Consider the following 14,475-nt stretch of genomic DNA (forward strand, 5'->3'; position numbering starts at 1 on the left):
AAAGATCAATAGGTCTTTTTATTTTTAGACAGAATATGCAATATCAATTAGTCATGTGGGTGTTACTTTAGCTAACATTTTTGTTCAATCTATAGATGACAGACAGGATAAACATAGAAGTAGAGAAATATCCACACTTTAACATATGGAATTATTTTTAAAAAAATTGTTTCACATATTTAGAAACTGTAATTAAATGGTAGTGTTGAAGAAGTAATTTCAAACCACTAAAGTTTATGGATGGGCTACATTATTAAGAGCAAAAAAATTCATGTTTGCTGTGAACACCACAGGAACTTGAAAACTCATGCTCACTAGGAAGACCAAAACTTGGCCACCCCCACAAAAAAAAGGATATTTCAGAAAATGGGGCACTAGAGTTATGCAGTTAATAAGTTTAATACCAGAATAGCATAGCATGTTCACACAGAGGGAATTTAATAACTAATGTTTGCATAAGGTAGGATTCTCCAGCTTTCAGGAGATAAGTGGTATGCGAATTATCAGACTGAATGCCAATTAAGATATGGGAAGGGTTTAAATTTTCCCTACATTCGCTAAAATAACTTCTGTGATATGCAATAGGTGATCTGGGCTCACAAAAGGTTTGAGATTATAACACTAATACATTTCTTTCTGATTGCACACAACACCACACTGGTTTTTACAATATCTGATAAGGTTCTGCATTAATATGGTTAGACATTTCTTATAATGATAAAACTTTCCTCTTGTGCAGTGTTTGAATAAAAGACTAGAGCTTTTCTTACATTACAGCAGATAGAATTTTTTCCCATTGTTTCTGACATTCAGTAAAAATTTTTTCACATTGAAGGTTTTTCCAACAACTCACAGGATTCCTCCTCAGAATTTTTCTTTAGTAATGTCTGAGCTCTGAGTTAAACTTTCATTATAAAAATTGAATTAATATGTTTTCTCTCTAGTGCGTGTGGTCTTTTTTAATGTAGCACAAGAGTTGAGCATTGATTAAAACCTTTTTCATAATCATCCATAGCATTCATAAGATTTCTTTCTGGCAGAGTGTCTCTGGTACCGAATAAAGTTGGTGTATACACTAAAGGTTTTCCCATATTCATCACATTTAGAGTGTCTTCCCCAGAATGGACTTTCTCATGATTAATAAGATCAGAGAGTTGGCTAAAATGTCTGCTGCACTGAACACACCTGTGGGATTTCTCTCCAACGTGGATTCCCTGGTGTTCAGTAAGATCAGTGCATGCGCTAAAGGCTTCCCCAGACACATCACATTTATATGGATTTTCATTAGTGTGGATTCTTTGATGGTGAATAAGATCAGAGCGTCGACTAAAGCTTTTGCCACACTGATCACATGGATATGGTTTCTCCCCAGTGTGGATCCTCTGATGTAGGACAAGAGCTGAGCACTGACTGAAAGCCTTCCCACATTCATTACATTTATATGGTTTTTCCCCAGTGTGGATCCTCTGGTGCTTGATAAGGTCGGAGTTCTGACTGAAACTTTTGCTGCACTGTGTGCATGGATATGGTTTTTCTCCAGTGTGAATTCTCTGATGAAGAATAAGGTCAGAACTCTGACTGAAGGCTTTCTCACAACAATCACAATGATAGGGTTTTTCCCCAGAGTGTACTCTCTGATGTTTAGTGAGGTCTGAGCTTTGACTAAAACTTTTATTGCACTGATTACATGCATACGGTTTCTCTCCAGTGTGTATTCTCTGATGTTTCACGAGGTCAGAACGACGACTAAAACTTTTAGTACAATCGCTACATGGATAGGGTTTCTCTCCAGTGTGGATTCTCTGATGCAGAATGAGGTTTGAGCTTTGACTAAAGGTTTTCCCACACTCATCACATTCATAGGGTTTCTCACCTGTATGAATTCTATGATGTTTAATAAGGTCTGATCTTCGACTAAACATTTTATTGCACTGGTTACATGGGTAAGGCTTCTCTCCAGTGTGAATTCGTTGATGATTAACAAGATCTGAAAGTCTACTGAAGGTTTTGCTACACTGATTACATGGATAGGGTTTCTCTCCAGTGTGAATTCTCTGATGCAGAATAAGGACTGAGCTCTGATTAAAAGCTTTCCCACATTCATTACATTTATAGGGTTTCTCTCCAGTGTGGATCCTTCGATGTTTAATAAGGTCTGAGTTCTGACTGAAACTTTTGCTACACTGATTACATGGATATGGTTTCTCTCCAGTGTGGATTCTCTGATGTAGAATAAGATCTGAGCTCTGACTGAAGGCTTTTCCACACACATCACATTTATATGGTTTCTCACCAGTATGGATTCTTTGATGTTTTATAACATCAGAACTCTGACTAAAATGTTTGTTACACTGGTTACATGTATAAGGTTTCTCTCCAGTATGTATTCTTTGATGTTTAACCAGGTCTGAGCGCTGGCTAAAACTTTTACTACAATGACTGCACTGATAGGGTTTTTCTCCTGTATGTATTCTCTGATGTATAATAAGATCAGAGCTCTGACTGAAGGCTTTCCCACATTCATCACATTTGTAAGGTTTTTCACCAGTGTGGACTCTTTGATGTTTAATAAGGTCTGAGCTCCGACGGAAACTTTTAATACACCAATTACAAGGATAGGGTTTCTCCCCAGTATGAATTCTCTGATGCAGAACCAGGGCTGAGCTCACATTAAAGGCCTTTCCACACTTATCACATTCATAGGGTTTCTCCCAATGGGTTCTTTGATGCCTAATAAGGCCTGTACTACAAGCAAAGTTTTGCCCACATTCATCACAGTTATATTGTCTTCTTTTGAAGAGGTTCTGATCCTTTTCATTGAATTTATCCCCAAATCCACAGAATTCCCTGCATTCAGAATCCTGGAGAACATCATCTCTGGGGTTACCAGACTCTTCAGTCAATGGTTCAATTTTTGCTGTAATTTCCTCCTCGGAAGCCAGCTCTCCAACCTTGGCCTTAGTCTCACCATCTAGAACAATAAAATATAAATGGAATATGTTCTCCATACTGTAAGAAAGTTTCAGGTGAAATATATTAGTATTTTCCTACGAAAATACTGAAAATTATCTTCTGAGAGGGAAACTAAGAAGAATCAACAAGTAATGGATAATCGTTTATTGAAGTGGCTTATCAGATATGTTCTGTATATGTCTGTCACAGGAGATCTGGGAATACTGAAACCTAATTACCGTGATTAGGAAAGTTTGACTATATTAGAGCTAATACATAAACAACTTACTGACATATATAAAGTAGGCAGTATGAATGAATACTTGGGTGAAGGAGTGGGGGAGGAGGTGAAAGGGAGGGAGAGGAGGAGGAGGCAGTGGCAGCCAGGCTGTCACTGTGAGTGTATACCAACCAGGCTGGTCACATGTTGTCATTGGTGGAAAGAAAGAAGCATCAAGCTCAGGAATGGTTAGAAAAGAAGTCTGAATTTTCAAAAAGAGGTCTACATAGTCCTCCACCTCTTTTGCCCTGATTATTAGAAAGAAGTGGCCTAGAAAACATGATCCTTTTGGGAACAGCCATATTCAGTGACCAAACTTCCTTACTAAGGTATGTGGACCAGAAAAAGGTTAGGGAGGTAGGATCAGAAATCTCTTTTGAGTTGATTTTTGAGGAGATTATTCCTCTGCTCAACAATACCAGAGGCCTGTAATGGTAGAGAACATGGGAGCTCCATTGAAATTCTTGAGACTATCAGTCCATTATTAAGTGGTGTTTACTATAAAAGGCACACCATTCTCAGACAGCAAATGGTCTGGAGAGCTGAAAACATGACAAAGATTAATTTCAAGGGCTAAAGTCCAAAATCCCAAGCCTCCAAGTGGAGGCTTATCCTCTTTGCCAAAGGCAAAGGGTACTGGAAAAAGTAAAGTATTGCGGTAAATCTAAACGTGTATGTACTGAATGATATAAGCAATATGAATGTCTCATGGATTTTACAATATATATGTAGAGTTAAAATATATGGCAAAAATAGAACAAGAGGAGGGAGGTAAATAGAACTATAATTTTACAAGGTCTTTGGGTTATCCTAGAAATAATAAATTAAGATAAACTGTAATAAATCAAATGTGTATGTTGTAACTTCTAAGGCAGCCTTTTTCAACTAGGGTTCCACAAGAAAATAAAAAGAAAATAATTTGCCTGACTATTTTCTTAATTCTCCCAAAGATGGTAGATAGCAAGTAAATCAATAGATGTACAGGAGAAACATTAATATGTAACTTAGTGGATGCCTCAGAGCATTTTGGCTTAATTCTCTCACAGAATCACATTTGAGAAAGGCTGCTATTAGGTGACAATTAAATAACAATAAAAGGATGTATAAACAATAAGCTAATAGAGAAAAAAACAGAAAAATAAAAAACTTGTTAACATAATTAAATTAGGCACAAAGGGAGAAAAAAGAAAAAAGAAACAAAATATGGGAAAATAACAAAAAATAAGATGGTACATTTAAATCCAAACATCAACTATGTTACATGTAAATTAACTACTTCAATAAAAAGCAAAGAAAGACCAACAGCTAACATCATACTTAATGGTTAACATTAAATGCTTTTGTCCTAGGAACAAGGGAGGAAAATAAGGATGCCCTCTCTTAACTACTTTTATTCAATATTGTACAACTTTTACTCAATATTCATAGTAAATGCAATATAACATGAAAAATAAATGAGGCATACAAGAAGTCAAACTGTCTTATAGACTATGCAGTCACATATACAGAAAATACTAAAGTGTCTTTAAAAAGTTATTAGAACTTGTAAATGGTTTATTAGTGCAATACACAAAACCTGATTGTATTTCTGTATACTAGCAATGAACAATTAGAACCTAAAATTAAAAACAATTTTTTTCAATTGCACCAAAAAAATGAAATAATTAGAAACAAATTCAATGAAATATGTGCAGTATCTACATAATGAAAACTATAAAATGTTGCTGAAATTAAAGATCTAATAAATAGAAATATATGCCATCATTTACGTATAGGAAGATTTAATATTGTTAAAGTGATGAAATTCTCCCCAAATTGATCTATGGATTCAATGCAACCCCAATCAAAATCTCAGCAGGCCTTTTCATAGAAACTGACAAACCGATTCTAAACTTTGTGTAGAAAGGCAGAGAAGGGTCTAAACAATTTTGAAAAAGAAGAACAATATTAGAGAGCTTATACTCCCTGATTTCAAGCTTTATTACGAAGCCACAGTAATCAAGGCAGCGAGGTACTGGCATAGGATCGACATATCCATTAATGGAATAGAACAGAGTCTATAAATAGATCCAAACATATATGTACAACTGACCTTCAACAAAGTTGCCCATATAATTCAAGGGTGAAAGGGTAGTCTCTTTTCAAAAAAAGTGTTACAACTGGATATCGTAATAACAAAAATTAACTCTGATTCTTTCATTATGCTATACACAAAAATTAACTAGAAATGTAATATAAACCTAAACATAAAAGCTAAAACTATAATACTTCTAGAAGAAAGCAAAGCATAGATGACTAAAATTAATGCACAGAACTGAGAAAACAAATTTGTGTTGTTTAAGCCACCTAGTCTGTGGTTTTGTTATAGCCCTAGCAGGCAAATACAGCATGTTTTTGAACTTTATACATTTATGGAATCATACCACATGTATTCTGTGACTTGTTTTTTTACTCAACATTATGTTTGGAAGATTCATCCACAGTCATGTGTGTAGCTGTAGTCCATTCATGTTCACTATTATAGTGTGACATACACCACAAGTGGTTTATCCATTCTTCTTCAATGGATAAGAACATTTTGCTATTTCAAACAATGCTGATATGAATATGCGGGTACATCTATCTTGATACACATATCCAAATGTTTCTCTAGGTTATATAAATTTAGGATCAGAACTGTTAGGTCTTCAACTAGACTTTTCCAAAGTGGTTAAGCCAATTCACACTTCCATCAGGTGTATATAGTTCACATTGCTCTATATTCTAACCCACATCAAGTCTATTCTCTTTTTAACCCAATACAATCAGGCTTTTTATCTCCGTAACTCCATCAAAACTGCACTTATTAAAGTCCCTAATATGCTTTATCTTGAAAAATCCAGTGGTCAGTTTTCAATCTTATTCTTGATTTGTTTGACATAGTTGACTACTCTCTTAAATCATTTGCTTTCTTCCTGCTAACTTACCTTTCTCCTGCTCTCCACACAACAGTCAGAGTGATCTTTACATGTTATCCTGTGTAAAGAGTTCCAATGGTTTCCCATTTCACTGGGAATAAATTCTAAGTCCTTACCGTGACTTAGAAGGTTCCATATGATCTGGTCCCTTTCTTTCTCTCTGCCCTGATTTCATTCTAAACCACCCCTATCACATGTCTACCCCAGGCTTATTACTCTGTTCCTGCTATATCTATGGGCCTCTGTCTTTTGCTATTCCCTCCACCTGGAAGACTCTTCTCTCAGATGGTTACAGCTTATTCTTTCACTTTGGTTATCTCTCTAACCAACTGTTACCACCTCAGAAAGGCACAATGTTGGTGGGCCCTGCATTTTTGAGGCAACAGATACCATAGTAAATGTGCTGAAATGACCAATTTGAGTAACTTGCACAGTTGCTACTTTTGAGTGAGGCTTAGAGTAAAAAAGCGTTCTGCAGTAGGACCATGTTGCAATGCAAGCTGTCCTGTCACATGACCCTTATTAACCAGGATAACCAATGGTATTGGAAGTGTCTGCAGCAGTCATGGTTGCTGTATGAAGCCTCTTGCAAGCCTCTATAAGAGAACCACACTGGAGTAAGGCCATACTGTTTTCTGCCAACAATTTTCTAAGTGAAAAGCAGATCCTGGCTTGCTTTTGAGCACTAACAGAAACTTAATGCTTGACCACAGGGCACCAAATAACTATTGCAAACTGACCACTATGTATTAGTTGTTATTTGACCCATCAATTCATAAAATTGAACATACAAACCAGTATTCCATTATAAAAGCATATCTGGAAGACAAGTATATTCCATGTGCTAGTGACTCAGATTCCCATGGTACTTGTTCCTACTGCTCCACTACCTCTCCCCCTCAACCTATATTCATGGCCCTATGGGAATTCCCTATTACCAGTTAACAGAGGAGTAAAATGTACAGAACTGGTTTGTAGATGGGCCTGCCCAGTGTGTGGGCACCACCTGAAAGTGAGTACCTTTCACTTACACCCCTACTCAGGGGTGGCCTTAAACATGCTGGTAAAGGCAAATCCTTCCAGTGGGCAGAATTTCAGGTATACACCTGGTTGTCTACCTTCCATGGAAGGCAATATAGCCTAAGATACATGTATATACTGATCCATGGATAGTGACTAATGGGTTATTTGATTAGTTAGGTACCTGGAAAGAACAAGATTGGAAGACAAGAAATAAGAATTCTGGAGGAAAAGTATGAGGATAAACCAAAGAATGAATATGTTTGTGGCCCATGTGAATCCTCACCAAAGGGCATCCACTGTGGAGAAGCCTCCCAATCAGAAGGATGGACTTGGTGACCCATATTATGAATGTCAATCAGCCTTTTTACCAATGTTTGCCCAATGGACTCATGTACAAAGAGGTCATGGCAGCAGGGATGGAGGCTATATATGGGCTTAACAATACGGACCTCCACTTATCAAGGTTGATATGCCTATAATCATTGCTATGTGCCCAAGTAGCCAACTGCTAAGGCCCTAATAAGGTACCATTCCCTAGAGAGGAACCAGCTAGCCACTTGGGGACAGATTTATTACATCTGACCCCTTTTATTATGGAAAGGGCAGCAACTTCAAAGGACTAAATACATAGTCTAGATACAAATTTGCATTGGCTTAAGAGAATGCCGTATATATTATCATGGTACTCTCTATAATATTACCTCCAAAGGAGTCATTTTACAGGGAAGGAAGTTAAGCGATGATCTAATACACATATAATTCATGGGTCTTACCACATGTCCCATCATCCAGAAGTAAGTGGATTGTGATAATGGTGGAATGATTAAATGTAGGCTCAGTTACAGTACAAGCTAGACAACAACACCTTGATAAGTTTGGGGTGCTGTCATACAGGATGTAATATGTGCATTAAACTAAAGGGTGATAAACAGTGTTGTCTCCCCCATGGCCATAATACATGGGCATAGGAACGAAGGGTGGTAGAGAAAGTAATGATGTCTCTTCTTACTATATACCTCATAATCCACTTATATTATTTTTGCTTCCTATCCCTATGATCTTGGGCTTGGTGGGTTCAGGGTTCTGATTCTCAAAGGAAAAATACTTCTACCATGGGACAAAGTCATAATTTTGTTAAATTTGAAGTTGAGACTGCTTCCTGCTTCAGCATTTTGGGCTCCTCAAACTGCCAAACCAGCCCGCAGAGATGGGGTCCCTCTACCGGCCAGAATGACTGATACCAATCACCAGTGGGGAAATGGTTGCTGCTACTGGAACTCAGAGGACTCAGTGGGGGTGCCTCGTAGTTCTCTCATGTCTAATAGGCCCAGTCAATGGTTCACAGAAGTAACATGAAAGAGGCAGGATCACCAAGGACTCAGGTCATCTAGAAAACGTTTATTTTATTTGACTAGATAAAGAACTCTGTGCCACTGAGATTCTGGCAGAAGGCAAGGGCAATATGGAGTGGGTGATGGAAGAGGATAGTTATGACTATCAGCTTAGGCTTTGTGTATGCTGTTCTCCATCCCTTGTTGATTTCTGTAATCCTTCCCATCCTCTTTATGAAACTTTGAATTACCCAATTTGAATGAGCCATCTGTTTCCTGCCAGAATCCTGACTGATACATCTTATATAACCATTATCACTATCTGATACTACACTGTATACTTAAATATTTCCTGTTTCCCCTACTAGAATGTAAAGTCCTTGAGGGCAAAGGCTTCTCTGATTAGTTCACTGCTACATCCCCAGAACTTAGAACAGTGGCTGATACAAAGTAAACCCTCAGTAACTAATAATATTATTATTAATGGTTAATAATCATTAATAAGCTATGATCTTATGAACTAATAAACATTTATCAACAATAAATATTTGGTGAACAGTTAATTAAATGATTTGAAGGATACATTAATGTATTAATGTATCCAGTGACTACCTCTAAATGGTGGAGTTGTAGGTTATTAAAATTTCTATTTTGTGCCTTTCTATATTTTATAAATGCACTTTAGTATAATTATATTTCTTTATCATAAAAGAGTTATTTTATACATATTCTAAGAGACACAAACACATATAGTATGTATGTCAATTTAAGTAAAACAACAAGGAGGAGGCAGTGATTCTCAGGAAAGAAGACAGCTAGATGCCTTAGAATAGACTCTTAAGGAAGAACAAATTCTAAATACAGGAGAGAGAAACTAAATAAAATAAAATAAAAGATACTCCAGGGCTTCCCTGGTGGCGCAGTGGTTGAGAGTCCACTTGACGATGCGGGGGACATGGGTTCGTACCCTGGTCCGGGAGGATCCCACATGCTGCGGAGCGGCTGGGCCCGTGAGCCATGGCCGCTGAGCCTGCACGTCCGGAGCCTGTGCTCCGCAACGGGAGAGGTCACAACAGTGAGAGGCCCGCGTACGAGGAAAAAAAAAAAAAAAAAAAAAGATACTCCAAAACTAAAGACAGGCAAAAGATTTAGAGTAAAAGAAAAGGACAACAGGTTAATTTCATAGGCAAAACAGCAGTAATGGAAAGACCAAAATCAAAAAGCAGCAAAATATGATGTGGAAAAGAGAGCCTGCAGAACATCTGAACAAAGTCAGCACCAAGATTATCTTACTAAAAATAACAGTGACTACCATTCGTAAAGAATTTACTACCAGCCAGGTATCTGCTCAGAGCCGTATATATGGAATCTTATCTAGTGCTTGTGGTATCTGTTATAATAGTAATGGACCCCAATGATCCTATCTCCTAATATCTATATCCTTGTGTGGTTTTCTCCCACAATGACTCTGGAATTGGTTATGTGACTTGCTTTGGTCAATGAGATAATAACAAATGTAACGCAAACACAGGCTAGAAAAGTGCTTAGCATCCCTCTCTCTTTTTAAAGACTAGCTGCCCTGTGAAGAAGTCTAGGCTAGCCTGCCGGAGATACGTGACCCAAGCTATAGCCAGCACCAACAGCTGGACATGTTATAATTGATACCAACATAGACCCTGGCCCTAGTTGAGCATGAGTGATTCCAGAAGAAAACTGCCCAGCTGAACCCAGCCCAAGCCAATGACCTACAGAACCATAAGAAAATAACATGGTTGAAAAATGTCTTAGTGTTTTAGGTCACTAAGTTTTGGGGTCCTTTATTATGGAGTAATAGATAGACACAACCCTCAAAATAACTTCCAAGGTATGAGTTATTATACACTTATAAAGTGAGGAAACAGGATTATTTTTTTAAAATGTAAGTAACTTACTGAAGCTAGTAAATGACAAAGCTAGTATTTGAATACAGGTGTCAGACTCCAAAACTTTTAACTATGCCCCAACAGTACATGAGAAAGATGACTTGAAAAGATTTTAAAGGGCAAATACCAAACACTGACAGATTGGTAATAAAGTGATTATAATGGGAAAAATGGACGACACTGGGTACTTAAGAAGAGGAAGGAAAACCAAGAGAATTTGATTGACAGAATGTACAATAAAGCCATGGGCTTGGAGCACAAAAGAAATGGTACTGCCTAATACAGTGGGGAGTAAGCAATGAGGCATACCAATAGCACTTGAAGACACTAACATAGCAAGGTAACACGGCGCCCACCCCCCCAACCCACCCAAACCACTAAGAAAGATACACACTGCTTCTCACCTGACAGAAGGTAGTGTTCTTGAGCTTCATAATTGAATTGGATCTCCATAGACTGCCACTGGACACTTGACACCTCAGGGAGCAAATGGAGATTTACCATTTCCTCACTAAGCTTTTCTTGTCCACGTAGGAGTCTGAGACCTGGAGGCAACTGGGCACCACCGGACTTGGAAGGGAATCATTGCGGAGACTGGAGATATAAGTTCTGAGACTAGACCACCAGGAGCATTCTCTAGATATAAAAGAAGTTAAAGAGAAAACAAAATCTCATTTAACTTTCAAGCGCTTTTCTTTCAAATTTACTACGCTTCTTTCCCTATCATTCAGGAGTCAGGCATCACCCCTCTTGGATATACATTCTCCATTCCAAACCTAGAGATCTTCAAAGATAATCAGGGGGTTAATGCTACCAAAATCAGGATATAACTGTAAAGATAAGGCAGGGGAGGGAATTTCAGAATTTTGCCCTAGCGATTAGCTCTATATTATTCGCTGCCCCTTCTACACCGAAATGACACTACTGATCCATCATCATGATCTGTCTCTCCCTCCTTCCGTTCTTATCACACTCACGCATTCGTCCGCTGATTCGTGTGAATGCATCCAAGCTCTGGATTCCACCCGGCCCCAAAGTTTCTGGTGTTCATTCAGCTGAACCCAACGCTAGTCAAGGGCTGACCGCGTACCAAAAGAACACCAGGCCGAGAACCGACCAGCTCGCAGTGCCCAGGAGCCGCGCCTGGGGGCCACGTCGGCAGCCTCGACTCCCCACGGACACAAGAAACAGCATACGGTTCCCCGGTGGCGCTGCAAGGCCGCTGGGGAGGGCAGATCACCCGAGTTCCTCCGCCTTCCGTGAGCCGACATCACCCATACCTCGATGTATTCTCCAAGTCACCGTCAAGCCTCACACCCCGTAAACCGGCCATCACCGCCGGCCGCTCTAGGAATCTGGGAGGATTGCTCAGCTCTATGGCGCGCAGCTTCGCACGTGCGCACGCGCGGGGCGGGGGGCGGCGAGGTGAGGTGGAGGCGGGGAGTTGCCGAGATTTAACCTTGAACAGCTTCGGATCTGGCCCCAGCGGAGCCGTAGCTAGGGGCCTGGCTGGCACTATCTGCCAATGACTTTTTTTTTTTTTTTAAATACGTGTGTGTGTGTATATATACATGCACACACATAACTTAATCACTTCGGATTTTTAAAAATGAATTATTTTGGCTGCGTTGTGTCTTCGTTACTGTGAGCGGGCTTTGTCGCGGGCGAGCGGTGGCTACTCTTCCTTGCGGTGCGCAGGCTTCTCATCGCGGTGGCTTCTCTTGTTGCGGAGCACGGGCTCTAGGCATGAAGGCTTCAGTAGTTGTGGCTCGCGGGCTCTAGAGCACAGGCTCAGTAGTTGTGGTGCACGGGCTTAGTTGCTCCGCGGCAGGTGGGATCTTCCCAGACCACGGATCGAACCTGTGTTCCCTGCATTGGCAGGCGGATTCTTAACCACCGCGCCACCAGGGAAGTCCCCCTATCTGTCAATTCTTGACGTGAATGTCCGAAAACATCTTTCTAGAAAGCTCCCTGGGGCAGGGTAGGTTTTCTGACTACAAAATGAGTTCTTCCTTAATTATCTCTCTCTCTTTTTTTTAATCCCTTCCCCCACCCACCCAACCCCAAACCTGTCAATCAGATTCGCCGGTGTGCTTCCATTCTAACTTTCTTCCTGTCCTCTCTGGTTTTCCCCCCAGCACAGTGGCATGCCTCTAATAAAATACTGATTTCTGGGCCCCACGCCGGTTTAGAATCAGTAAGTCTGTCATGGGAGCCCAGGTTCTCAGGTGATCCTGATGCTGCTGGTCCTGGGACCACACTTTGAGAACCACTGCCTTAAAAATAAATAATGCTCAGGAATTAATCCCTAAATTGCTGCGAAGCTGGATTTTCACCTACTTTGCTATCAAGAAAGGCCATGGGGTCTCCTAAAATGTTTGCTCGCCAATACAATCCTCATTGTGGCTAAAGGATCAGGGTGAGAAGGACCTGAAAGGGGGTGGGGGAGGGCATCAGGGTAGGAAAGGATATTGCTGTTTCCTTGGAAATATCTTGGGAAATAAGGGCGGGGGGCGGGGGGGGGGAGATATAGAAATAAATAATAGAAGTATTGAGACTGGTGAGACGTGTGACTTGGGTTAAGATGTTGGAGGAAAAGGTATAGGTTTGAGAAAATGGTGACTGGCTGAAGTAATGATTGAGGTAGAGGAAGAGGGTTTTCTGTTCCAGCCTAAGACCCTGTTCTGATTTATGAAATCTTAGGGATGTGTGAATGAGACCCTGATAAAAGGTAAGGAGCTCGTTTGTGTCCAGCCCTCCCAAGTAGGGAGTACAGATGCTTTTTAAAAAATAGCTTTACTGATGTATAATAGGCATACAATAATCAGCAAATATCTAAAGTATACAATTTGGTAAATTTTGTCATATGTATACAACTGTGAAACCATCACCACAATGAAAATTGTGACCACATCCCTAAAAGTTTCCTCCTTCCCTTGATAATCCCTCCCTTTCCTACCACAGCCACTGTTCTGCTTTCTGTTACTATAGATTAATTAGCATTTTCTAGAGAGTTATTTAAATGGAATCAAACAGAATGCACTCTGTTTTGCACTCAGACTTCTTTCTAAGCATTATTATTTTGTGATTTATCTATCTTGCTGTGTGTATCAATAGTCCACTCCTCCTTTTTGTTGCTGAATAATATTCCATTGGATGTACACACCACAATTTGTTTATCCATTCACCAGCTGATGGGCATTTGGGTTATTTATAGTTTTTTCACTATTACGAATAAAGGTGCTATGAACATTCGTGTACAAGTCTTTATATGGACATATGCTTTTTTCTCTTTCCTGGTTAAGTGCATGTTTAACATTTTAAGAAACTGCTACACTGCTTTTCAGAGTAGCTGAATCATTGTGCATTCCCACCAACAGTGTATGAGAATGCCACAGCTGACATACTTGTAATAGGTTTCCAGTAAAAGAGAATGGGAGAGTCAACCAAAGGTTAATTCTCATGTACAAATGTAAGGGTTTTGTTAATCTTTTACCCAGAAGTGATGAAGTGAACATACATTTTCTGGGTGTTTAACCAAGAAAACCAAACTGTTCTTTCAGATTATGCTAGATTTGTTGCTTTGTGGAGTCTTACCAGAGATGTTACATTCTGTGAGTGAGTCTGAGAAGCCAGCTTGGAGTTCAACAGTTCGATGGATTGGCCAAAACAAACCTAGACCCAACTGTGATCCACTCCAGCTGACACTGAAGAGGTTCATCTCAGTAAGGTAAAAGACATTCAGAGGTTTCCAGAGAGATCAGGGATGGTAATACAGGCATGAAAATGATATCAGAGCCTGAAGAATGAAACTGATATGTTACCCCCCCACCCCAATATTCTACCTGATTTCTATTTCCTATTCCATTTCTTCTTGGGAGAAACTAGGCCAAACTAACATATATCTGATTTAGGCATGGTTTGTAGAGTAGTGGTTCTTAATCTTTGAGCTAATATAATTCCTTTGAGAATATGATGAAAACTATGGACCTCTTCCTCAGAAAGTTGAA

General features: G+C 39.5%; 2 protein-coding genes across 2 annotated transcripts in view; one reads left to right on the forward strand and one right to left on the reverse strand.

Annotated features, from left to right (window-relative positions):
* Positions 1–959: 959 nt before the first annotated feature.
* On the reverse strand, positions 960–11,107 carry LOC136132550 (zinc finger protein 271). The gene is made up of 2 exons (XM_065889452.1): positions 10,870–11,107; positions 960–2,971 (listed from the first exon to the last, which is right to left on the reverse strand). The coding sequence occupies exons 1-2, from the start codon at positions 10,967–10,969 to the stop codon at positions 960–962; spliced, it is 2,112 nt and encodes a 703-aa protein (XP_065745524.1). The 5' UTR covers positions 10,970–11,107.
* Positions 11,108–12,381: 1,274 nt separating this feature from the next.
* The window catches only part of ZSCAN30 (zinc finger and SCAN domain containing 30), a 28,631-nt gene continuing 26,537 nt past the window's right edge, over positions 12,382–14,475 (forward strand). The window contains exon 1 of the mRNA XM_065890344.1: positions 12,382–12,446. Within this exon, the coding sequence (XP_065746416.1) occupies positions 12,407–12,446 (40 nt within the window). The 5' untranslated portion in view covers positions 12,382–12,406. The remainder of the gene's footprint in view (positions 12,447–14,475) is intronic.

Source organism: Phocoena phocoena, chromosome 13 (assembly GCF_963924675.1).
Source record: "Phocoena phocoena chromosome 13, mPhoPho1.1, whole genome shotgun sequence".
NCBI classification, from domain to species: domain Eukaryota; kingdom Metazoa; phylum Chordata; class Mammalia; order Artiodactyla; family Phocoenidae; genus Phocoena; species Phocoena phocoena.

Bases quoted from the DNA above. Each gene is read 5' to 3' on its own strand.
- LOC136132550 (XM_065889452.1), bottom strand. From the start codon at position 10,969: ATGGTAAATCTCCATTTGCTCCCTGAGGTGTCAAGTGTCCAGTGGCAG. The intron at 2,972-10,869 runs GTGAGAAGCAGT...TTATTGTTCTAG, and splicing joins AGAACACTACCTTCTGTCAG to ATGGTGAGACTAAGGCCAAG.